Source organism: Adiantum capillus-veneris, chromosome 25, assembly GCF_014529385.1.
Source record: "Adiantum capillus-veneris isolate H3 chromosome 25, ASM1452938v2, whole genome shotgun sequence".
Taxonomy (NCBI): Eukaryota; Viridiplantae; Streptophyta; class Polypodiopsida; order Polypodiales; family Pteridaceae; genus Adiantum; species Adiantum capillus-veneris.
This window is the reverse complement of record NC_140955.1, coordinates 23,124,304-23,150,023: the sequence shown is the minus strand read 5'-3', so window position 1 is coordinate 23,150,023 and position 25,720 is coordinate 23,124,304. Positions and strand designations below refer to the sequence as shown.

The 25,720-nt window shown below is 43.3% G+C and overlaps 2 protein-coding genes and 1 pseudogene across 4 annotated transcripts in view; 2 read left to right on the top strand and 1 right to left on the bottom strand.

Moving 5' to 3' along the window:
* Window positions 1–25,720, bottom strand: part of LOC147424564 (GABA transporter 1-like) — a 115,611-nt gene that overhangs the window by 78,393 nt on the left and 11,498 nt on the right. For all 3 annotated transcript variants that reach the window (XM_086500154.1, XM_086500153.1, XM_086500152.1), the window contains exons 2-3: window positions 11,745–11,975; window positions 263–360 (exon numbers count right to left, since the gene is read on the bottom strand). In XM_086500154.1, the coding sequence (XP_086356280.1) occupies window positions 263–360; window positions 11,745–11,975 (329 nt within the window). The remainder of the gene's footprint in view (window positions 1–262; window positions 361–11,744; window positions 11,976–25,720) is intronic.
* LOC147424566 (uncharacterized) lies at window positions 20,080–20,629 on the top strand (annotated as a pseudogene).
* On the top strand, window positions 21,308–21,835 carry LOC147424565 (uncharacterized). The gene is made up of 2 exons (XM_086500556.1): window positions 21,308–21,481; window positions 21,611–21,835. Exons 1-2 carry the CDS (start codon window positions 21,308–21,310, stop codon window positions 21,833–21,835), a joined length of 399 nt encoding a protein of 132 aa, XP_086356682.1.

The window sequence follows — 25,720 nt, the reverse complement described above, 5'->3', positions numbered from 1 at the left end:
TCAAAAATCTGACATACCCTCTTGAATAAATCATAATAAAATTTTCCCAATATAATTGTATGAACTACCGGTAGAGAGTTACACAAAAGTTAATCAAGTTCGGGTGCATTGTGTCGCAAGATTTCTAAAACCAACAACCCACGACTCGCATAGACTCGTAAGAACGGCTACTAATTCACCACACAAAACATTATTACAACCAAATACAGAAAAACATGGAAGTTCAAAGAAAATCTGATTGATGCAAGTAACTTAGTAAAACCTTCATGCTTTGGCCTCCAAGCACTGTGCATCCAATGACAGCACCAAAACACACACAAAACTGCACAGGTGCTACCGTAAAGAGGCTCCATCTTCGTCCTACATTAAACCAGTTATTAGAGAAGTTTACTTTCCGACCATTTTATATTACAGAAAGAAAGTAGTATAGATCACATATTTGTGTGCATGGCTCGTGCACACAGAATGTGTGCATATATTGATGCAATATATTATCTACACACAGATATAGACACGTCCACACTTAAATGAGTGGTGTAGGATACAAACCTACATAAACACTGGACTTACATATGACTGTGTATGAGTGCATGCAGTTAGATACCCGAAACAAAATAAAATCAGATGTATTATTCACGTCTGCAAAAGACCAAAATGACCTATGATACCAAAACCACCATATGTGTGTTACAGATATCTAGAACAAAACGAGCATAAGAGATGGCCTAAAAGCTAGAAAAGATGCAGTACATAAATCATTGTTACAAGGAGGCAGGCTGTAAAAGAGGGGGGCGGGGCAAGGGCACAATTAGACGGATCAAACTTTAAAAAGAGGATACAATATGAGGTGGGGAGGAGGTAGGAAATTGTTGCATGGATCTCTGGAAATATGATATTTACTCCTTGCCTGATCTCAAAGGATGATATCCTAGATCCTCCTTAATAGGCGATGGTTGTGCAATGATCTCCCCTAGAGTCTAGGTTGTCTCAACCGCTAAATCTCGGTGGCTTTGTCCACTAGTATACCCTGTCTGGTAGGCTCCTCCTGTATCATGCTCGTCCGCCTAAGATGTAATGAAATATTTTTTAATCTGTCTCTGTACAGCCCTCAATGTTTGAGTGTGCTCTTTCAAAAGTGTATCCCTAAGTCTGCGAATCTCTAGCAAGTATAAGCCAAGACATCTTTGATTTTGGTAGTCCATAACTATCGAAAGTGGTTCAAAACCCTATCTAAATAAGCAGGTGGAAACTCGTTGAGAGAGAGGGATCAGTAGACTAAAGATCTACCGCGAATTGCAGGTGAGCACTTGTACGAAGAGGTTGATGAAGTTTGCACGCGACCCAGCCTATGCTAAGAATATAAAGAACCAACCGATTCTAAATTAAGTGAAATATGGCAGAAGACTACTCTGAAGTCAGCTATGAAAAGCAAAGCCATACCGAAAGCAGAAAAGAAGCGTTCTATTATAACAGAGGAGGACATTGACAATGCTATGAAATGCAAAATCAATGAGATGACGAAGTATCGCAAGCACTCAAGAAAGGGATAAAAGTCGGAGTCTTTTTCGGAGGGAGCGCTGGGTTGATTTTATAGCTTCTGGAGCCGGCAGGAATGGTCAGGCCGGTATAGCAGAGCAAGAGGGTGCTAAAACAAGGAGGAGACAGAAAGAGAGGCTGGCGGCACTCTCTAGAGAGAGGAGAGAGAAAGCGCTCGCTGTTTTCAGCCGTAAGGAGACAACGTTGTCTTTTTTTTTTAATTAGCCTTTGTTTTTATCAAGTGGTTACCCACTTATAAAGTGGACGACGTGTTTAAAACTTAAATAACAACTCTGTGAGATGGAAACTCATGCTAGACAAAACTTTCGAGTCGTTCCTGGATACAACCTCATGCACAGACGCTTTCCCCGAAAGCACTTAAAAATATCCCTTTTTTTTAAAAAAAAACCTCCAAGAACCCGTCTTTATTCTTGTGCCTGCGTCTTTACGCGTAATCCTTTATCCAATTCGGATTTCCTTCCAGATCAATGGAATATTCCCTATCCGATGCTCTCGTCACCCGTCATGTGACGCATTGGGAATACCCATTTCCCGGTCTCTCCTACCAAAATTACGGAACAACTCCTTCATGATGCTTAATGTCACCCATCATATGACACATCAGAGTTGTCCGGTCCGAATGGCTTTTATCAATTCCAGTAGATCTAGAGTTCCTTACTTTTAGAGTTCAAGTGTACACATTTAAATATCCTAATTTCATTAAACAAAAATTAATCAAAAAATAAGAATATAGTCCATTTAGCAACATGCCTCTGGCTTCTAAACAGTTGTTCTCAACTTCCAATATCTCAAGATAAGATGCTAATTCTTGCTCGGTCATCCACTGAGCGTCCTCCAAAGTAGAATAGTTCTTAAACTTTACCAGATACTCTCGCGTAATCTTTCCGGACTTTAGTGTCCACTCCTGATGATGAATGATCTGCTCCAGTTGGAGTATTTCTTCTGTTTCCTCAACCTCAGGAGGTTCCTCACCAATAGGTTGACTTAGAGGCGGTCCCACATATAGATGAAGTAAACTAACATGGAAAGCATTATGGAGTCTCCAATTAGGCGGTAGCTCTAATCAGAATGTCACATCGTTCACTTGGTCAATTATCTTAAAGGACCCATAATAACGCTTGGAAAGTTTTACCACTTTCCCCTTATAAGTCGCTTGTTTCTTTAATCTTGCCTTCTCAAACTTGAGTAAGACCAATTGCCGACTGTTAAGTTCAAATTCCTTTTGTGCTTGTCCACAGATTTCTTATGTTTTTCTTGAGAGCGTAATATTGCTCTCTAAACTTGTCCATAGGCAGTGTCCATATCCGGACAAACGCATCCGCTACAAATATCTTATCCTTAGTTAAAAGGATTGGTCGAAGTGAAGGCTTACCATAAAAAATCTCAAAGGGTGCCTTCCCCATAGACGAATGTACTGTATTATTATATGCGTACTCGACGAGGGAAAAATACTTTTCCCAGTCAAACTGTCTGTCTGATACATAGGATTTCAACATATCCGGTATTGTGGAATTGCCAATCTCACTTTGTCCACCCGTTTGGGGATGGTATACAGACAAAAAATTCAACTTCGTGCCAAGGTTGTCAAACAAAGCATGCCAAAAATTTCTTGTAACGTGAGGATCTCGATCACTCATATTAGACTTGGGCATCCGATGATGGTTGAAAATCTATGCTAGAAAAATCCAAGCCATATGATCTCCCTTTGATTGTTTTTGTGACTGGAATAAAGTGAGCTTTTGCTTGCTAAATCTGTCCAAATCGCATCCTTTCCAATCTGAGTCTTTGGGACTCTCCCAAGGTTAATCAAGCGCAGGCAAAGGTTGGAGTAACCCAGGCATCTTATACCGATCATACTTGACTTTTTGAAAATCAAACATTCCGCGACATATTGGTCGATGTCTGCTTAAAGACTTGGCCAAAAGAATATCTTTCCAATGCTAAGGTCATAGGGAGAATACCTCGGTGACCTGCATAAGACGAAGCATGTGCTTCATCCATGATTCTCTTCCCTAATGGCACCGCCACACAAATTGCTTGATGGTGGTAGAGGTAACCATCCCGAATGGAATAGTGATATTCATTCTCTCCGTTCTGTAACTTGCTCCAAATGGAAGAGAAGTCTGGATCGTTTGGATACAATTCCGAAAGTGATTCGAATTCCTGGTGATATACAGAAGTAATTGCATTCACCTTTGGCCATCTAAACAATGCACCCGCAGCCACGTTCTTACTCCTAGCTGTATGAAGGATCTTGTAACAGACTTGGACACTCCAAGTCAAGAATCAACCGCGACAGCACCAAATAACCACTTCAAAACAATTCACAGATCACAATAGATTTGCACTGGCCCAGCGGAGTTCCGTGCCTAGAGATATTGGCCCCAAAGACTGGTGCCCCTTTCGGTATTTCTTTTTATATTAATCAAATCAAAGTACAAGAGAGTGGCTAGGGTTTCACTCTCAGACTCTGCGTCCAGATGCTCTGAGAAGTGAAGCCCTCACCACTTATTTAAAGGTTACAAGGGATGCCCAAAAGCAGAGCCCCAAAAGCTTGAAAGCAAAAGCAGATTCTCTCTCTCTCAATGAGAGTCAGTAAAAAGCAAGTTCTCTTTTTCTCTTTCTTTCTCCCAAATCAAAGCGAAAAGCTGAGATTTGCGTCGCTCAAAATTTCCCAAAAAATATATATATTTTTATTTTTTTTTAATAATCCGCCTCCGCGATTTCCGCAAATTAGGGTTTTTGGCAGAAATTAGGGTTTGCAAGAATTTTAGGGTTTCTGCTGTCCGCCACGTCATCACTTTGTGACAGACCTGGAAGTGAAACATGGACAAGAAGTTGGCTCGAGTCCTAGAAAATAATGCCAAGTAGACACAACATGAATTACAGCCATAAGTTCCTTCTCGTAGATCAAGGTATGCAATTTTGCATCCTTAAGTCGTCCACTTTCATAAGCCACTTCATGGGATTCTTGGTTAAGCACTGCACCGTTGCAATCACTTGAAGCATCGCACTGAACCTTGAATGGTTTCCTTAAATCTGGCACTATCAATATAGGACCATGGCTTAATAAATACTTGAGCCTATCAAAGAAATCTTGTTGTCTCGGTCCCCATCTAAAGGGAATCTTTTTCCTCGTTAGGTTATGAAGTGGTCTTGTTACATGAGCAAGGCGTCAGATAAACCTCCGTCCGATATAAGAACACGATTTCAAAAAGCTACGTACATCATGTACAAGTAGTGGGAGTTGGCCAGTCTTGTACCACCTTGATCTTTGCGGGATCCATACTCACTTGGTTGTGAGAGACTATATGGTCGAGATAGTGTATCTCCATGAGAAAGAACTCGCTTTTCTTTGCATTTACATGGAACTCATGCTTTCGCAGTTCCTAAAACACTGTATCCAAGCGCTTCCGAAGTTCCTTCTCTGTCTTCGAAAGAGGAGTATGTCATCAAAGAATACTCCTATAAAAGCTCGGTGTGGGCTGAAAATTCGATCCATCATTTGATTGAATGTGGCAAGAGCATTGGTCAAGCCAAAAGGCATTACCAAGGATTCGTAGGGTATAAAGGTAGCACAAAAAGCAGTCTAAGGACATCCTTAGGGGCGATTGGTATCTGATCATACCCGCTCTTTAAGTCTATGCGACTAAAGATGCTTGCACCCTGTAACTTATCGAGAATATCATCAATCCGAGGTATCGGAAATCAATTCTTAATAGTGACCTTGTTTACAGATCGGTAGTCTATGCACATTCGAAATGTGCCATCTTTCTTTTGCACCAGTAAAACTGGAGAGCAATAAGACGAAATACTCGATCGTACTAGACCCTTTACCAGAAGCTCGTTAACTTGCTTCAAAATTTCCTCTTGTTGAGCAAGACTTACCCTGTAAGGGGGTTGGTTAGGAGGAGAGCTACCCGGTACGAGATCAATGTTGTGATCTTCCAGAAGTTCCGCAGGTAGCCTATCCAAAAGAGCGTCCATGTAACAGTCCGAATATCTCTCAATAAATTGGAAACGTATAATTTCCAAACTAGAGAGCTAACCCTTGTTAGTTTTATCCTTTTCTCGTGAGAAAATCAAGTAAGCAAAAATGCACTTATTTATTCCTTTTTAATGGAGATATGGCTTACAATAGGGAATAGCCAATCCCCAACATCAACAAAAAATTTAATGTTCTTGCCCTCTTGCTCAAAAGCGAGGATCTTTTCTACATGCTCTGGGACTGGTTGCATATGGAAGTGCCATGGCATAACCAAGATGATATCATATCCCTCGATGGGTGCCAACAAAAATGATTTGCAATCCTTGTAGCGGCCAATCCGAAGATTGAGCTCTCCTTGCAAGGGAGTTTCATTGGTAGTGAATCCTTCAAATGCCAATTCGGATCCAAGCTGAGCCGGTCTGAGGCCCAAGCGTTCTGCATTATCCAATGAGATAAAGTTGTCCATTGACCATGGATCATAAAGGATCAATACTCGCTAGTTATTCAGTGATTCCCAGCCCTTTAGAAGCCGAAGCTTCCCTTTTTCCGTTTCCATATTCCCTTGAACATCAAGAATAGAATTCGAGCTCGGTGGAGTGGCTTCGTTCGGAGATGCTTGGTCCTGTCGTTGTTGCCGAACAGTGGAGTCGATCTTCACGTGTCCTTTCTCACCATAATAAAAACATCTTCTGTGCTCTTTAAAGGTTTGTACTTGGTTGGATGTGAGATACTTAAGCCGTTTTTCGAAGAAGTTTTACCAACTTGCAAAGTCTTGCCGAGTGGCCTTTTCTGAAGAGGCTCCCACCAACTTATGGGACCCCGGCCGATGCGGCCCACGACCTAAAGAGATTAAATAAAGCGAGACCCACACACACACACACACAAAGATTTGAGTGGAGCTTGATGACATGGCAGTTGTATGGACGTCCGTGTTTTGCATTACAGTGCCATGTGGCAGCCTATACGGACTTCCGCGTTTTACGATGCTGGCTGATGACCTGGCGGACTGTGTTTTGTGCTGGTTGCTTTTGGGAGGCCAGATGCTTTTAGAACTTGAAGCTTTTCATGTAACTGCTTTTGAGAGGCCAAGGGCCTTTAAATATGAACCAAGGGCTCATTCTCTTGTACGCTCCCGCGTAGAGGTGCAAAGGATAGAGTACCTCCATTGTACTGAGTTCAAAGCAATATAAAGAAATACCAAAAGGGGCACCAAGGTGTACCGAAAGGGGCAGCAAGGTTTGGGGATTGTGCCCTCTGGGGTGGAACTCCGCCACTCCCCGTCTCGTGTGTCGAGCATCTCTTTCAGTTTAGTGTTATTTGAAGTGCTTAAACTTCTTTAGTCTGTTCTTTTTCGTTGGCATGTGGTGCCCGTCCTCGTGACAGTGGTATCAGAGCTTCAGGCGTGTGCTTTTCTGAAAGCAAACCGGTCCTACCAAAGAGGAGGCAGAGCAAGATGGCGCTCTCAAGTTTCACCAGAATTTTTATTGGAGAATCTTCGTGTCCCCACCCCGGACTCGTCAGACACTCCCACCCTTACTCCATCGCACATCGGGCACGCTCCCATCTTCATCTCACTGTCTTACAGGGCACAAGCCATAAAGATCACTTGCAAGAGAAGAATCAAAGATTTTTCAAGCCGTTGTTTTTCCCAGAGGTAGTGCCATGAAGTGGTGGATGTCTATAACTACCAAGCTGTGCGGGCCAAGTTGGAGCGGATGCGTACGCGTGCTGGTGTGCAAGAGTGCGTGGTACAAGAAAGTACGCTTTGTGTGGGTGGAGCTATAGTGGATAATCATACCATTGCTCCTTATTGCTTTAGTTATTAAAGAATAAGGTTAGTGTACAGATGGGCGGCGCCTAGCGCCCGGCCAATATGGCCTGCACCCTTACAATCTCCCACTTGAAGGCCATAGTGGCCTAAGTGGCCTATGTCACAAGACGGGCACCACGTGCCAATAGAAAAGAACACACTAAAACAGACTTTTAGCACTTCAATAACAACTGAACTGAAAGAGAGAGACGACACGCGACATGGAGTGGCGGAATTCCACCCCAGAGAGTATTGGCCCCAAACCTTGCCGTCCTTTCGGTATTTCTTTATATTTCATCAACACAATACAAGCCGATACTCCATCCTTTGCATCTTTGTCCAAAAGCATACCAAAGAATGAGCCCATGGCCTCATATCTAAAGGCCCTAGGCTCAAAAGCAATTTACATGAAAAGCCTTCAAACTCAAAAGCATCTGGTTCAAAAGTGATGCCAGCGTAAATCACGGAAATCCGTATAGTTGCCACGTCAGCAGTCAGCACAAAACACAAAAATCCGTACAGTCTGCCACGTCATCATGTCAGCACAAATTGCGGAGATCCGTACAGTCTGCCACGTGAGCAGTCCAATGCGAAATCCGGGTTTTCCGTACAGCCTGTTAGCATGAATTCCGCGAATCCGTACAGCTGCCAAGTCATCTCCTTCTACTCTGCTTCTGCTTCTTAGGGTTTAGGCCCCTCGGCCTTGATCTCAAGGTTGGCTGTATTCTTCACTGACTTGACACGTCAGCAGTTTGTGACATCCCCCCTTCTTCAAAGAGAGTAATCGTCCACGTTTACAGTATATCTGCAAAACAACTCAAGTTAGCTCAAAAATTTCCGAGGGACGTTCCGAGGGACAATCTGAGGGACAATCAATTTGCTCTTTTTTTGTTAAGGAGTTGCTTCTCCTTTCGGCTCTTTTGATCAAGGAGTTGGCCTCTCCTTTCGGCTCTTTTGATCAAGGAGTTGGCTTCTCTTTTCGGCTCTTTTGATCAAGGAGTTGGCTTCTCCTTTCGGCTCTTTTGATCAGGAGTTGGCTTCTCCTTTCGTCCAGATCGGAACTCTTGATATTCCGGTGTAGTAAAATTAGCCATCACACCCAGACCGCACTTATCTTCCACAGGTGTCTTGATGCACTAAAATTACACACCCAGGCAATCTCATTCAATTAGGAATATTCAGTGGTTGGCACATCACAATGCAACATAAATGCTCACATATGCATGTTACAAGACATAGAAACATAAAGTCGCCAATGAACACTCCTCCCGTATAACCTAACAAGGTCCGAGCCGGGATATCTTCAACGACTCCCTCATCACTCTTCCCGCATAACCTAAAAAGGTCCGGGCCAGGAGATATAGAGGCCTTTTACAATCAAACGCCCCCCAGACCGCAGCCTGCGTTGTTTGGAGGTGCTGAGTGCTCAAACTTCTTAATACTCATCCCGCATAACCATCCAGGTCCAAGCCGGGAGTCACAACAACAATATTTTTCAAGCATACAACCAAACGCTCCCCAGAAATCCCGTCTGCGTCGTTCCGAGGTTCAAACAATACCAAAACAGCATTTCTCACTACTCCACCCAGAAGTAAAAATCACCAATCAATGAAACCAGTATTAAAACCAGAGTCAAACATTTCAAATCGGCACCAAAACAGGTTCAAAACAAATACCATCCATTTCAAACAAATGCCAAGCAGGATCACCAAACAAGTTCAAACAAAACTCAAACTTAAAAAGAAATCTCGACGTCGATCGAGCTCGAAAAATTGACTGACTTTCCATGCATCAAAAATTAGTGTTAGGTTCCTTCTATAAGGTCGTAGACAACCATAGCATGGCCTATCAACTCTTTGGACAGACAGTGTTCCTCTGGCGGTGATTTAGTCCAAAAACATAGCAATCACATTCAACCTCCAAGGTTTTTAGCTCGAAAAGAGACACCTACTAAGAGATGTCGAGAAATTTCAAGTTATAATCTGCTAGGGTTTCCATGGCAAGCGTTTCACGATACTCCACTCTGCCAGAAGCTGCACTCTGAAGAAAGATGTCAGAAACCATATAACTTCGGGCAAAAATTTTCTTGAAAGTTTGCCAAGTCCTTGGAGTGTGCAGCTTGGTAGCTATAGACATCAACATCTATATGGCACTGCTTTTGAGAAAAACAGAGACTCGAAACAAATCTTGGATCCTTCTCTTACAAGTGATCTTTTTAGCTTATGCCCTATAAGACATGAGCGGTGAAGACGGGGGCGCGCCCAATGCGCGATGAAGTAAGGGTGGGAGTGGCTAATAAGTCTAGGGTCGGGACCCGAAGATACTTCAAATAAAATTCCAATAGTCTCTAATTTGCTCTGTCTGCTCTTTTGTGGGGCCGGTATGCTTTCAAAAAAGCACACGCCTGATGCTATGATACCACTGTCACAAGATGGTCACCACGTGCCAATAGAAAAGAACGGACTGAACGGACTTTTAGCACTTCAATAACAACTTAACTAAAAGAGAGAGACGACACGCGACACGGAGTGGCGGACTTCCACCCCAAAGAGTATTGGCTCCAAACCTTGGCGCCCCTTTCGGTATTTCTTTATATTGCATCAACACAGTAAAAGCCGGTACTCCATTCTTTGCATCTTCGTCCAAAAGCATGCCAAAGAATGAGCCTATGGCCTCATAAATCTTTTCACTTCTTGTGCATGACTATTTGAGGAGAGAGTTGTAGTCCTAAGTAGTTTTCTTGAACTAACAACTCCTAGTGTGTAATGTTGAAAGCTTTTCTAGTGTCAGTGTGCGTAATGATGAGATCCTAGTGTATTGTGCTAATGCCAACATGTGAATAGGTATTTTATCAAATTCAATTCCTTGATATGCATTGCCTAAGTTGTTAGTGGCGTGAATCATCAGAATGCCAAAAAACCCAACCTAGGTACCAAACTCTTATAGGAGGCTGCTGCTACAGTTTAATGGTTTATCCGCAGGGTCAATCTTGTGCACTGGAGCATATTTGGTAGCATCCCATAAGCTGCATAGATGTATTGTAACTGTTAGGTATTGTAACAATGGGTGGTGCAAAGTGCGGAATGAGATTCATATAGGACCCTAGTCAATACCTGTGAGGTTTCATGAAGATATGGAGAACTGCCGTTGACACATTTAGGGTGAATGGAGCAATTTTTCACTCTCTCTTCAAGGGAAGAGGAGCTGAAGAGAAGCAATTTGATCGTACACACCTGATCTATGGGAGAATGTTTCGTTTTAAGTTTCATGTCCACAATTTCCACCACTCATTGATGGCTTGTCCACACTCTCTTCTCATAAACATTGTGATCCTACATTCATACTGAGATATGTTTCTTGGCAACAAAACAAAGGAAAAATGGCCAGGGAGAAAATGGATGGATAAGCAACTGAATAGGAAAAATGGGATTTGTTTTTGTGACATATTGTGTCTGTGTTGAGCCCAAAATCATAACATCAGCATGCAAGCATTGAGAATGACCACCTTTTCCTGAATGCGATGACTTGTGTCAATAGCATTAGCCTGTTTTTCACAACATACAACCAGCCAAAGGCTCTGTGTCTACCAAATTTTTACCTGTTTCTCACATATCACAAAATGCCTAGTTGTTGAATCGCTCTCATCTCATTGAACACCCTTTTAAAATGGCCAAATCTCTATTTCTGACTACAGTCTTGTATGTCTACAGACAAGAATAAGCAAAAGAACCATAGGGCGCTTTGAGAAGGAACAGACTGGGCCAACTGAAGGTTGCCAGCCAGTTTGTATATGATTTTAGCTGAGCAAATGGTTGTGAGTTACTGTGTCAACATACATCACTAGACTGAGAAAAGTAGCACAAAAAGACATTCACAAGTCGCTGTACCCAAGCCGATAATCTATTGACCATAATCCAAACAGATAAGGCAAAGACTGAAGGTACACATTAGGATTTATTTACGCATGTTGCACTTACTTATTCATGTGTATATCAATCAAAGAGCTGACATTAGCACCATATCAAGAGTGAAATTCATAAGTAAAATTTGTTCTCTATCTCTTTCTTCCATACTTGCACAATATGAAAATTAATTATGTAAATATATATAACAGAGGTATCATGATTTATTTTTCTAAATTCAACTGCAGCGTGTGGAAACAAAAATTAGAGACAGAAAAACGATGCATAAAAAATGCAAATGTAAAAGCATACCTAAAACATGATGCGTCAGATCATGATTGTTGGAAACAGGCTAATAAAAAAAAAAATGGGATTGTAAAAGCATACCTAAAACATGACAGGTCAGATTATGATTGTAGGAAAGGTAAACAGGCTAATCAGAAAAAGTAAAGATGCATATTATATGTTACTGTCAAAGTAAGCATACCTAAAACATCCTGGGCCAGATCACGAAATCGTATATGACGACGGCCAACAGAGGCTAGTTGCTCAAGAACTCTAGAGAGCAGACAGTAGCCATAGAAGGTAAGTGCAGCATCAACAAAGAGAATCAACACCCCTGCTACCCATCCAAGTCCCGCAAATGCAGAAGGCAAGCTTAGTAATGCTGGAGCCGCTATAGAAGTTGTCAAATGATAACCGGCATGAAGCCAACTTCCTGCAAATGTAAGGCAAGCTTAGTAACCAGGATGCCAGTTCTTTCAACAAATAATACAAGTTTAGGTATGCATGCAAGATTGGTATGTGTGCACGCATGCATTAAAATCTCTCTCTCTCTCTCTCTCTCTCTCTCTCTCTCTCTCTCTCACACACACACACACACACTTTTTTTTTTTTTTGGTAATGTCAAATTGAATTTTGGTAATGTCAATTTGGTAATCTCTCTCTAGTAGTAGTATTTTTGTTCTAGTCTTTTTGTACCCAGACATGGTATCAGATTCACAATTTTGTAACAGTTTGGTCTCATAGGTCATTTTGGCCTTTTGGAGACGTTAACATTTCATTTCATATCTCTCTCTCTCTCTCTCTCTCTCTCTCTCTCTCTCTCTCTCTCTCTCTCTCTCTCTCTCACACACACACACACACACACACACGCGCTCGCGCGCTCGCGTGCACACTTTTTTAGTGATGTCAGATTGAATTACCAATGGGAAACCTCAAGGCGAGGAAAACCCATAGAAAATACTACAAACAGGAAATCAAAAACAGTGAAAGTAGAGCTCGTAATGAACAGGGGGGAGCTCATCCAAGTCATAGGCAACTTGAAGAGACTGTCGGAGAGATGACTTGAAGAAGGAAACATACTCCACTTGGATCTGCTGAAACATGAGGAAATTGCGTGCTCTCCACACTGTCCATAGCACCCAGAATCTAACCCAGCCGAAAAAGTATGCATACAGTCGAACCAATGGCGGAAGCACTCTAAAGATCGAGAAAGATCTACCGAAATGCATGCCAAGGAAACACGAGCGAAGAGCTGCAGAGATGCAATCCACAAACTGTTGCATACGAGAACAAGACCACAATAAATGGCGAATGTTCTCAACGGCTGCACCACAACGAACACATCACGAACACGCCAATTATCGGGATCGCAAAAATTTGCCAATCAAGAGAACCCCAATGTAAGGTGCAGCGGAATGAATGTTGTATTTTCTCAAGATTAGTGAACTTTATTTGCTCAAGGTTCCTTTTAGTTCTTAGGGAAAGAGAGAGCTTTCCGTCTTATGGAGAGTGTTGTGATCACCAACAAAGTGAGTGGATATTGTGAGTGCAAGTGAATGAGACTAAGAGAAGGAGAGAGAAGAGATACGACACCGAGAGGTTGTAAAACCCTCCTCCGAAGGCCCCACTCTCGTCGGCGAGAGTGGTCTACTTGATTGCACAAAAGTGTACAATGCGAATGCAATGGACTGATGCAACTTGGACTATGCCGATGACGACGATGGTGATGACTCTAGGGCTGATCTGGATCTCCTGATATCTGCTGTCCACAATGGCTTAAAGGCTGAGAATCGGTGATTTTGGGGGCTGATATCGTGGCTGAAATTCCCTGCTTTTGCTGATGCTTTAAGGCTGAAGAAAACGTTGGATTCTAAGGTTCTGCTGCGTTTTTGAAGGATTAGTTGCCGGCTGAAAACACTGAGGATCTGCAGAATTTTTGAAGGGCTGAAATGATGATAAATTGCTGGTCTTACTGCAGGTTTAAAGGCTGAACTCTTTGCAGCGTTTTGGGGCTGAAAACGCCAATGATCTGCAACTGAATGCTAGCGTTAGTGAAGTCCTAGTGCTGCTGCCAATGGATAGTGAAAACGCCAGGCATGAAGGGACATGGGGTGGCGATGGCTGGGCTAGAAAACGCCAATGGAAGGGAGCACTGTGGCAATGGCTGAAAACGCTGGTGGAAGGGGAGTGGCCTCGCCAAGGTTGGAGAGGGTCTTGCTGAGAGAGGGTTGGACACCTGTTGCTTGGGGAAGCCTGCTGTGCCTTTGCTCATCTGCCAATTTGTGCTAACTTGGGTTTGCTTATATATTAACTTACCCAATTTGCCCTACTGAGTACCCAACAAAAGTCACTTAATAAATAAGTGAAAAATGTTAAAAATAGGGAAAAATGGGATAAAGTCATCTGAAAAATCCCCAAACTGACTCTGATGGAATCTAATGGAAATGCTTATGCTTATGCAGTGTGCAACCAGAGGATATGCATCTACATTGAGTGACTGGGCATGCACGGTCTACGAATAGACTCACAAAAGTGCCAGATCACTTCTAATCTAACTTGACTGGACTTGACGGAAACACTGCTATGGTGTAACTTGTCCACGGACACATAGGGTTGGGATGTGTCACGTGACACCCAACAATGCATCTCCACATAAACAGTCGCTCTTTCAAAGGCAGCTTAGCATGCCACACTTTCATAACTTTACTCTGCCACCATGTAACACTCTTGTTCATATTCCATACCTTATTGCAGTGTTCATGGATCCAAGAAGATGACTGCAAATGGCAGTACACTTTCTTTGCAGAACCAGCATAGGTCCAATCACAAATTCAATTCTCCGCAACCAACGGCGGAACAAGAGATATCGAGTCAACCAAATCCTTAATGGTGTCCCACATGCGCCTGTAGTGCATCCCAAGCCCGAAGGTAAGAGCAACCTATCTGAATGAGAGCACCTGTCCATTACTGTCCGTCACATCAGTTATCCTGTCAATACCTTTCTGGAGAGAAAATAGGCTTGTCTAGGAGAGCATTGAACAAGAGTTTAATCAAAAACTCGACTCCACTGTATTCTCTCCAATCGAAGTGAGTTTCCAGAGGCCTCATCTCTGCCATGCCATAACAATTCCTACGTGACCAATTTCCAATCCGCTACAAAACTAGAAGCAAAGGGGCATCCAAGTATTGTGGCTTCAAACTTACCAAAAACCACATCCCAATACGACGGCTGCCAATGACCAAAGGCGGGTGTAGAAACGGCATGAGAGCACAGAAATGCAAACATCTGCATCCAGGGCTTCTTTTGCTCAACCAGCACCAACAACAGTGGACTTCCTTGCTGTAACATGAGAACGCAAATGCAGAATATTCAAACCACCACAACGCTTTCGAGTACATAATCCATCACGAGCAAATGCAAGTCCTTTTTCTGAGAGGAAGTAGACCAGAAGTGCTCCAGAATCTGAGACATAAAGGCGGGAAGACGTCGGGGTGACCAATGCTACATTGCTAGGAAAAATTGCATGTATGCCACCAAGATGGACTGCACTATTCTGAGTCTTACATGTAGCGGCCAAGTAGACAATTTCCAATAGTGTAATTTAGTCCTCTTTATTCTCAACCCAATCCAACAATTTTACATTACTAACTGACCAAGCCAGCGGATATCCAAGATGCCTCACATTTTGATCAGGCTTCACTATCTCACCTGGCTATAATACAGAGGGCCAATCCATTTGATGCAACGGTAACCATTTAGATTTTCGAAAATTCACTTTCAGACTTGCAGTCAACCCATAAACATGCAGTGCTTCCATGATACATTGAAAATCCTCAAGTGTATTTCTAGGCCAAAACATGGAGTCATCCGCATACGCTTGTGCCACAAAATGATCTCAAGACGGCAGTTCCAATCCATGCAAATGGCCAGATCCCTTTAAGGATTCCAAATACAACAACAGAAAATGTGTAGCGATAGCATTCAACATAGCACTCAAAGGGCATCCTTGCCTGACCGATCTACCAAGATCCCATAACCGAGTCAGCTCACCATCAAGAATTCCAGCAGATTGACTATGCTCATAAAGAAAATAGACCACCCGACACATTCTGGACCTAAAGCCCAAAGCCGTTGACAGAAGAAAGCCAAGACACAAAACCTCTATAGCTAGGCCTCTCTGCCAGTTCGAAGTACCAAAGCTAACCTTTCAAACACCACGTGGATGACTTCGTAACACTTATATTCAAATGGAACCAGTAGGCGGACACGGAAAGAAACTTCAACAAGAGCCGGCTTGGTACGTCTTGCCGCTACTCTTCAACTGAGCACATATATATATATATATATATATATATATATATATATATATATATATATATATATATATATATATATATATATATATATATATATATATATATATATATATATATATATATATATATATATCGAGAGAAGTAGAGGGGGAGAGAAAGAGAAAGAGAAAGCCCGGACAAGCTGACCCGCTTCAAGCTTTAAATGGTAACCCCCCTGCAGCTCGACAGCTTCCCTTGCACGTCACCTTTTCCCCTAGTTTGCTAGCGCTCCAGAGCTTCCACACAGTAGCGTTTTTTCCTACTACACACGACCTTCGAGACAGTTTACAGATGGCGGCCATCAGCTCTAATTATACGGCAGCATAAAACTCCAATTGGAAACTGTACTCCCTTTTCCTGCTTGAGGCATCACCACCTAAACCCATGGAACCTGCAGCTCCTTGGCCGACGACCGTGTAATTCTGCTACCCGCTAAATATTGGCGTGGACCAGCTCTTCCAGCTTCTACACCCGTACTGATCTCTTGTCGGCTTCTTGCCTCCTGCAAACTTGCCTCCTTATTTGCTTGTTTCCCCTGTGTCAGTTATCGATTTTCTCCATGTCTTGGATTGCTTCTCTCCCTACCTCTCAGGCCCACCGACTTTTGAGCAATGCTTAATCCCCCTCCTTAACCTTTGTAGATCCACGGACTTGAGAGCTTTTAACCCCCCTCTCGCTTCTCTCTCTCGGCAAGCTCCTTCTACGTCAGTGCTACGAGAGCATTGCCCTCCTCCTGCCTCTGCTTGGCATGGCCGGCTCCGTCTTTAGGCTTCTCAGTGCACTCCCAGCTTCCTTGAGTACGGCCACCTTCTCCCCGGCCCCTTATATGTGCTTCCTCGCAAGCCTGGCTTCCCTTCCTATGGTTGCCAAGCCTGGCTTTGAGAGCCTCTGGCCTCCCCCTCTCACTTCTTGATTGCAGCTCCTCTTCGTACTGTAGCAGCCTGCGCAAGTCGGCCCCCAAAGTCCCGCCTCCAGCTTCCTCAATGGCGGCTGCTCACGTGCCACCCACGCTCTCCATTATTACAGGCGGCCCCCTGCTGCTCCTTTCTTTTGCAAGCTCCTGCAGGCTTTTTTGCCTTCTCTGCAGTCCTCCCCTCTCTCTAACCCCGCGTTCTTCCCTTCAACTCGTTTGCCCAGTGTGGTCTCGAGAGACTTCAACCCGTCAGTAGGCAGCCCATGCTCCCAATCATTACAGACGGCCTCCCGAAAAAAACCATTTGAATTTCCTTTTATTTCAAACAAGGGTCGAGTCCCACCAAAACATTGCTTTTTACCCACCTGACACCCAAGTTTCCCATGCATCAGAGCCATTGAGCTTTAATCTCACTAACCTTGGCCACTAACTTGACAAGTGCATCAAGTTCAATTTATTAGCCCCACCAAATGCATTGACAATGCCAACGAAGCATGCCCAACGTAGCTCCCATGTAGCATAACCTAAATGACGGCTCGTCGACTCTCAGTCACCCCTATCCAAACACAAACAATGGATAATGACATCGAGGTGAACATTCCGCATTGAGGCCTTGTATAGAGACTAAAGACCTTTGTCAAGCTTAAAGTGCATTAATTCCTTTGCAAACTTGGTCAAATGGCAAGTTGTAGACCATAACCAAGAGCATACATCCAAGATTGGCCTTGCCCAGCACTGTACAAGCAACCATATCACACTCAAAAGTCGAAAAAGCGAGCACACCATATATACATGAGCTGGCAAACTTCAAGCAAGAAAACTCCTATCATAGTTTGCCAACCCCCCTAGCCTGCTAGAGCATTCATGCTCAGCAGCAACACTAGTAAATGCTCACTCCACCTGGATCCCACACAAAACAGCTTGGTCTTCCATGCATCAAAAGCTTAATCAAACTTCCACTTGGCTCTCAAGGAAACCCGGTAAAGATGCCATACACCAACCTTGCACCAAAAAAACCATCAATTACTTTGCCATAGACCTGCATGTGCATCATAAAATTTTCTTCTTTGTTATCCCCTGCACAACACCTACATTCGGGCCAACATAGGGCATATGGCCCTTGGAAGCCTTGGTAACATTTGTAGCGTCACCATGAGTAACAAAAGTAGTCCTCAAAAGGCATTGAAAAGCATATATCCCTGCAAAGAGGCATACCAAGCCCCTAAACACATTGGATACATCTGCACAAGCATCATTTTTCCATGAAGCACCCATAATTTTCTCAAGATGCATTTCTTCATCAAGAAGACAGTCAAAAAACTCACTAGTTACATCTTCCGGCATGCCAGTATCAAAGGAAGAAGAGAGGGATACACCATCACCTGCTTCAGGCATGAGGCTATCAAAAAAACCGATATCATCAACTGCACCATCATACAAACCCTCAACCTGTACCACTTCATATACACTCTCATCATCACAAAAGCTCATAGCCTCTTCAACTAGAGCATTCTCATTCTTCTCTACCACTGGTTGCACATACATCTCATGGGAGACAAGGCATTGCCCTCCCTCTTGCCGTGAGTTAAGATCCAAAGCATCCTCATACACAACGTCATACATAGTTTCCGAAACAGTCAAACCATTTGCCTCTTCATGCATAACCTCAATATCAATTCCACTTGATGATAGGTCACAAGTGCTCTCTGTCTCACTATCACTCTCTTCAAACCTGGCTTTGACTTCCAAGGCTTCCAGATTGTGATGAATTGCCTCCTTGTCTTTAAGCTCGACAAGGATAAAAGACCTTAATTCATCATCAGTGCTCTCCCTACCATCACTACATGAAGATGTTTCTTTGTCGCTCTCATAACCCCCCTCATCCGAGTTTGGGGGGCATATCACTTTGCCCAACTGAACAGCTAGAAGAGGCAAAAAATGCTTCCAGGTCCGTGGAAATCCGACTATTTCCACCCAAACTAGGCATCTAAAGGCGACATTTCCGAACACGAACGAGCGTCCATGTCTACCAATAACACCTCATAAAACCAACGTGCGCCAAAATACACCCCTCGGATTGCTCGTCTTTTCAACAGAAAATCAGCCCATTGACCTACACCTTGAGCCGAGGGCATCTTGCCAAGGAAAAACATATTGACCGCATTCAACGCATATTGTGCAACCGGATCCATAAGCTATTGAACCAGAATAACCACTTCAGTAGCAGGTTGCATGCCTTCCCAAGCATTCCGAGCATCTGCAAAATCCTTTGATAAACACTCTTTAATGATGTTTGCAACGTCCATCGAGGAAAGGTCAACCTGTTTCCTACGCTTATATACAGCTTCTTCTGTCATTCTCAACCAGCACCTTACTTTCTACAGACAAAGGTCTTCTTCAAATAGAGGGCACTACTTGAACACAGTAGACTATGACTCTTTTTTTTTTTTGAGTTTCTCTGTACAAAACACCAAACTGTACTATAATGTGAACCTATGCTACAGAAATTTGGAAAAAGAATGCAGCACGAGATCCGAAACCCAATTCACTGTAGAACTGACCAAAGACAGAAGAAACTTTTGCATAGGCTGATTCTCTGCAGTTGACACCAGAACTGTAGACGACCCTCACACATTCACTCACACACACAGCAGCTAGTATCTACACACACACTCCCACACACCCCTCACGCAGAGCAGCCGGAGGTCGAAATGTGCCTGAAACTGCACACGAAGACGTAATTGCAGAAATTGCGCCTCACACACACACACCTTTTTTTTTAGGGCAAATTACCAAAATACCCTTCCAATTTGCCAAAATTCCCCAAACGCCCCTCGTATTTTCAGAATTCCCAAAAAGCCCCTCGTATTCTCAGCATACGGTTTCGTCCGAAGCTGTGCAAAAAACAGCGAGCAACAGGGAAACTGTCGCGCAAGCATACTCACTAGCGAGCAGCATGAAAGATTGTTGCGCGAATGTCCTCGCCAGCTCTGAGTCCCAGCAACACAGGCAGCCAGCTCTGAGTCGCAGCAACGCAGGCCATTGTCTGCTTACACGGCCCTTGAGGTCGACAGGTCACAAAAACGAGGGCGTCTTGAGTGCATCTCTCTCCATAGACTAGTTGGGAGCCTTTTGTGAGATGCATGGGAATGGCTATGTGCAAGGCAAATGTCCATCCGCATAGTGCAGGATACAGATTGATGCAAGAGCTCATTGTTGTTTGTATGTAAACGAGTGTGGTATTGCGGGTACACACAAGAGGGAAACCATGGCTGAGAGTAATGCAAATACATCAGAGAATAATGCTACCATCTCTGCAACTCTTTCTCTTGGTGCTCAATTTGGATCTCACGATGTGCTTCGTTCAAAGGTTCAAGAACAAGCAATCAAGTCTCATGTGGAGCTTAGGCATGCTAAGCGTGATTGATCCAGATATACCGTTGTATGCAAGGCAGAGGGATGCATGTGGCGCTTGCATGCGTCTTTGGTCTCTGGTGGACTTGGGTGTATGGTCAAGGCATTTCATGATGAGCACACTTCTGGTGGTGCTTCACAACTTGGAAACAAGGAAGCCACAGCTGTGGGTTGCAACAAGGTATGTAGAGAAACTTCGAGACCATCCAATGTATAGGCCAAAGGAGCTCATGGCCGATTTGCGTCAAAAAGTTGGAGTGTCAATTTCGTATAAGATTGCTTGGAAAGCGAAGCAACTTGCTTTGGGTATCATTCATGGTGATCATGCAAAATCTTATGAAAAGCTTCAGTCTTATTGCGACAAGCTTGTGGCTAGCAATCCGGGCACTATGGCCCATTTGTAGAAAACCATTGAAGGTCGTTTTTTTCGAATGTTTCTTGCGTTCGGAGCATGCATCACTGGTTTCACGCATTGTCGTGACTTTATTGGGTTGGATGGCACATTCCTGACAAGCAAATATCTTGGTGCTTTGTTGAAAGCCACAGGGATTGATGCTATGGGGGGCTTGTTTCCGATAGCATTTGGTGTTGTAGATGCGGGAAATGAAGACAATTGGGTATGGTTTTTGCAAAATGTACATGATTGTATGGCGAGCGTCAATGCGATTACTTTTGTATCAAACAAGCAAAAAGGTCTTATCCCAGCTGTGGAGCTTGTCTTTCCAGGATGTGAGCATGCATATTGTATGCGCCATTTGGATGCTAATCTCAAGAAGAAATGCAACAATGGAGAATTTATTCGGTTGTTTTGGGTAGCAGCTTATGCTAACACTATGAGCAACTAAGACACGGCTATCCAAGGGATGAGAGTTATAAGTCCTGCCACGACGGACTACTTTTTTACTACTTCACCCCCTTCTCATTGGGCGACGACACACTTTAAAGGAAAGCGTTATGGGCATCTTACATCCAACATTGCTGAGTCATTGAATGCATGGTTGCTTGAGGCTAGAGATAAGCCTATCATATCTATGCTTGATATCATTCGTCGCCAACTAAAAGCTTGGATCTATGCACGTGGAATGGAGGGAAAGAAGGCATGTGAGTCTTTAGGAGATAGAGCACAGTTTGCATTGGTTGCAAACGTAGAGAAGAATTTGCGTGAGGTTGGAAATAGTGCTCTGCAATATCGAATATTGCCATCTAGTGATATGGTTTTTGAGATCTTGACAAGTACAAAAACATGTGTGGTTGATGTATGTACAAGGTCATGCTCATGTAATAAGTGGCAAACATTTGAAATTCCATGTGCTCATGCTATTGCAGCTATTCTCTTCAAGAGAGAGTGTGTTCAATCGTATGTACATAAGGCATATGCTTTGCAGGCCTATTGCAACACTTATAGTGGTGTCATAAGTCCAATTGTGGATGCAAGTGAAGATGCTAGTGATCAATTGAAACCACCTGCCACACGTAGGCCACCTGGGCGTCCTAGAAAACTTCATATTAGAACTGAGGATCGCTTCAAGGAAAAGCGTATTTTCACATGCTCACGTTATGGTGGTCTTGGCCACAATGAGCATTCTTGCAAAGCTCCAATTGCAGATTGAATATGTAGCTGGGATGTGGCTTTATTTTGTAGCTGGGAAAGTCACAATGAGTGGGAGGAACTTTCTTTTCAATTTTTCTGATATGTAGCTGGGATTTGGCGTCATTTTGTGTTGGAAGACCAGAATGCATGTGAGGCATTTTCTTTCTGATTATAGTGGGGATTTGGCTTCATTTTGTATTAGAAAGCCATACCACATTTTCCTTGCGATTTGCTCTATACGTAGCGAAGATTTGACTTGTCTTCATTTTGTGACAAAAGCTTGAATGCGGTACTCTCAACATGTGAGGGATTTTCTTTCCGATTATAGCGGGGATTCGGCTTCATTTTGTATTAGGAAGCCGTACCACATTTTCCTTGCGATTTTGTTGTATATGTAGCGGAGATTTGACTTGCCTTCATTGGGTGTCGAAAGCTTGAATTCATATGAACGATTTTCTCTCCAATTTGCTTAATTAGGACTTGGGGTATTTTGGGAATTTTCAAATTATTTAAGGGTATTTTGGGAAATCTTAGGTGTATTTTATGGGCAGATTGGGAATTTTGAAAATATGAGGGGCATTTTGGGAATTTCATCAAATTAGAGAGGTATTTTGGTAATTTTCCCTTTTTTATGGTAATGTCAAATTGAATTACTAATGGGAAACCTCGAAACGAGGAAAAAAAATAGAAAACTTTACTTCTGGAAAATCAAAAACAGTCAAAGTAGAGCTCATAGTGAAGGGAGGAGAGCTCATCCAAGTCTTGGGCAAATTTAAGGGATTGACAAAGAGAGGTTTTAAAGAGGAACACATGATCCACCTGTACCTGCTCAAACATGAGAAGAGTACGAGCTCTCCAAACTATTCAAAGCACCCAAAAACAAACCCAAGCGAAAAAGTATGCATACAGTCGAAGCACTGGCAGAAGCACTCCAAAAAGCCAGAAATATCCACCAAAAGATATCCCAACAAAACGAGTGTGAAGGCATGTAGAGATGTAACCAGCAAACCAATGCGTATGAGGGCAATACCACACCAAATGCGGGATAGTCTCAAACCTTGCAGTGCATCGAATGCATCGTGACGAAGCAACTCTTTGGGTATGAAGAAAATTGCCATTTGGGAGAACTCCAACAAGACATCGATGAACAATTGCTCTTTCAGGGGAAGTTCAGCATGCCAAACGTTCATAACCTGGCACATAAGCAATGCATAGGAGAACCATCATAATGCCAATCAGAGAGACGATCCTCAACAAAAAGTGGCCGAATGGGAGATTTAGAAACCATAAGATGTTAAATAATCTGCCATGCATGTCTATAATGCATACCACGACCAAAAGTATTAGCCGCTTGCAGAAATGAAAGTACACTCCCATTAGCGTCAACCACATCAGATATCGAATCAATGCCTTTCCGGGAGAGAAAGCAATCTTGCTTGTGCAAACACTGAACTAAGGTCAGGCTCCAATGTATGCTTTCTAGCCTGAGCGAATTGCCACTATGATACTATCGCCATCCCTACCATGCCAGGACAAATGCTTAGTGACTTGCTTCCAATCGGCTATAAGACTAGATGGGCAGCTCGGAATTGTAGCTTCAAGTTTTCCAAAAACAACATCCCAGTATGAAGGTTGCCAATGACCAAAAGTGGATGTAGAAACCGCATGAGAGCATAAACAAACAAACATCAGCCTCCAGGGCTGTTTTTGCTCCATTACAACTAACAATGTGGCCTTCCTTGCCCCACACACACACACACACTACCCTTTTTTTTTGGTAATATCATTTAATTTACTAATGGGAAACCTCAAGGCGAGGAAAACCCATGGGAAACATTACATATTGTAAATCAAAAACAGTCAAAGTAGAGCTCATAGTGAAGAGGGGAGAGCTCATCCAAATCCCTCGCAAATGTCAGAGATTGGAGAAGGTAAGTTTTGAAGAGGAAAACATAATGCACCTGAACCTGCTGGAACCTGAGAGAATTCCGTGCTTTCCAAACTGTCCAAAGCACCCAGAATCTAACCCAATCAAAAAAGTATGCATACGGCTGAAGCAGCGGCAAAAGCACTTCAAAAATCCCGAAGTATCGGCCAAACTGTACCCCATTAAAACGATTGTGAAAGCAAGTAGAGATGCAACCCACAAACCATCCTGTGTGAGAACATGACCACAGCAAATGTCAAATATTCTCATTACTCGCACCACATTGAACGCATCTCGAGGAGGCCACTCCTCTCGAGCAAAGAAATTTACCACTTCAGGGAACCCCAATAACATATCTCCACAAGAACAATCGTTCTTTCAATTGACGTTTAGCATGCCACACTTTCATAACTCTTTCGCGCCACCATGTAACACCTTTATCCATATGCCATACCTTATTACAATGTTCCTCTAGCCAGAGAGATGACTGCAAATGACAGTATGCCTTTTTTGCAGTTAAAGAAAGGATCGAAAATCTTGCATAATACCAATCACTAGGCCGATCCTCCACAACAAGCGGTGGAATGGGAGATTTAAAACGAACAATGTCCTTGATGATCTGCCATGTGTTTCTGTAATGCGTCCCAAGGCCAAAAGTAAGAGCCGCTTGTCGAAAGAGAGTACATGCTCATCAGCATCCACAACATCGGATATCGCATCAATACCTTTCTGGGAGAGAAAGTACGCCGTACAATGTTTTCAAGTACGCTTTGGAGATAGACGTAGCTGGACAAATATTTTGCTAGCCGTTAATGGCTCTTTATGATTGTATATATGTGTGGTTGGTTCTAGTCGTTGGGGATACATCATCTACTTTCTATGGTCTAGCGTCTTGAGTCTTGAGTCTTGAGTCTTGAGTCTTGGGTCCAACACTACACATCTCCACTCTCCCTACACATTGGAGCCTCGACACCCCCATTGTACCTGTGAGTCCTGGGTTTGGAGCTGAGTGTGCTGCCAATCAGCATCTGTACTGGTGCCATTGAGTTAGTCAAGTTCCATGGTGTTCTGAGTCCATTGTTGCATCTTTGAGTTGCTCGTTCCATTGTTGTGTGATGTTTTCTTTCTGTTGGAGTGAGGTTTCACGCATATTGCACTGAGGAGCACCCACTGTAGAGAGCACGACACGCTTCTCTCGCTACATGCTCCTTGGCCATTGGCACTCTAGCTTCCTGATGCCATATTTGCCTGCTGATCAAAAACACCAGCCATACCAAAATTGCCATGTGGCATCCCAAAATGGCCCTACGTACACTGAAACCCTGGAAGTAAGCCAATATTACCATACATGGGGTTTGGCATCACGACTTGCATACCCCCAAACACTGCACCTCACATGTATAGCTTATTTCCACGCGGATAACCAGCCATGATTTGAAACACAGATCCATCTTGAAAATACCCAGAATGTACCGTGGGTGGTGGAAATACTTGATGCATAGCCTCGAAAGTAGTTCCCTGTCTACTTAGACCAACACTTGAATGCTCATAGGTGGCTGGCTGAACTGGTATAGCTTGAGGAATTGGCGTCCTAGCCGCCTACCTATTCATGGACAAAAGAAATGCATGGAGCCTCAAGTGACTCCGCAAAATGCGAATGCTCCCTGTCCTGCTAAGTCGCATTTGAGACCTGCCTTTGAGCCTCAACGGGCTCTACTAGATGAGAAAGTTGTCTTGCCTACTGTGACACTGGTGGAGCTTGCAGAAACTCCATAAACCTCGGAGTTTGCATCAATCAATTAAACACATTCACAGCAGAAACCAACTATGTCCTGAACCCATCCTCATCTAGTTGCCCAGTCATTATCCCTTGAGCCTGTGGCGCATTCACATCAATAAAAGGTGCAGACAGTGGTGGCCGTGAACTTTCGCCAACCTCATGCACTGTGGGAATAGCCCGTCTTGTGAAGAGGAACC

What these genes read in the sequence shown, in the direction of transcription:
- LOC147424565 (XM_086500556.1), top strand. Translation starts at nt 21,308, where the DNA reads ATGGAGGGAAAGAAGGCATGTGAGTCTTTAGGAGATAGAGCACAGTTT. An exon ending in CAAAAACATGTGTGGTTGAT is followed by an intron (nt 21,482 to 21,610) that starts GTATGTACAAGG and finishes TATGCTTTGCAG; the next exon opens with GCCTATTGCAACACTTATAG.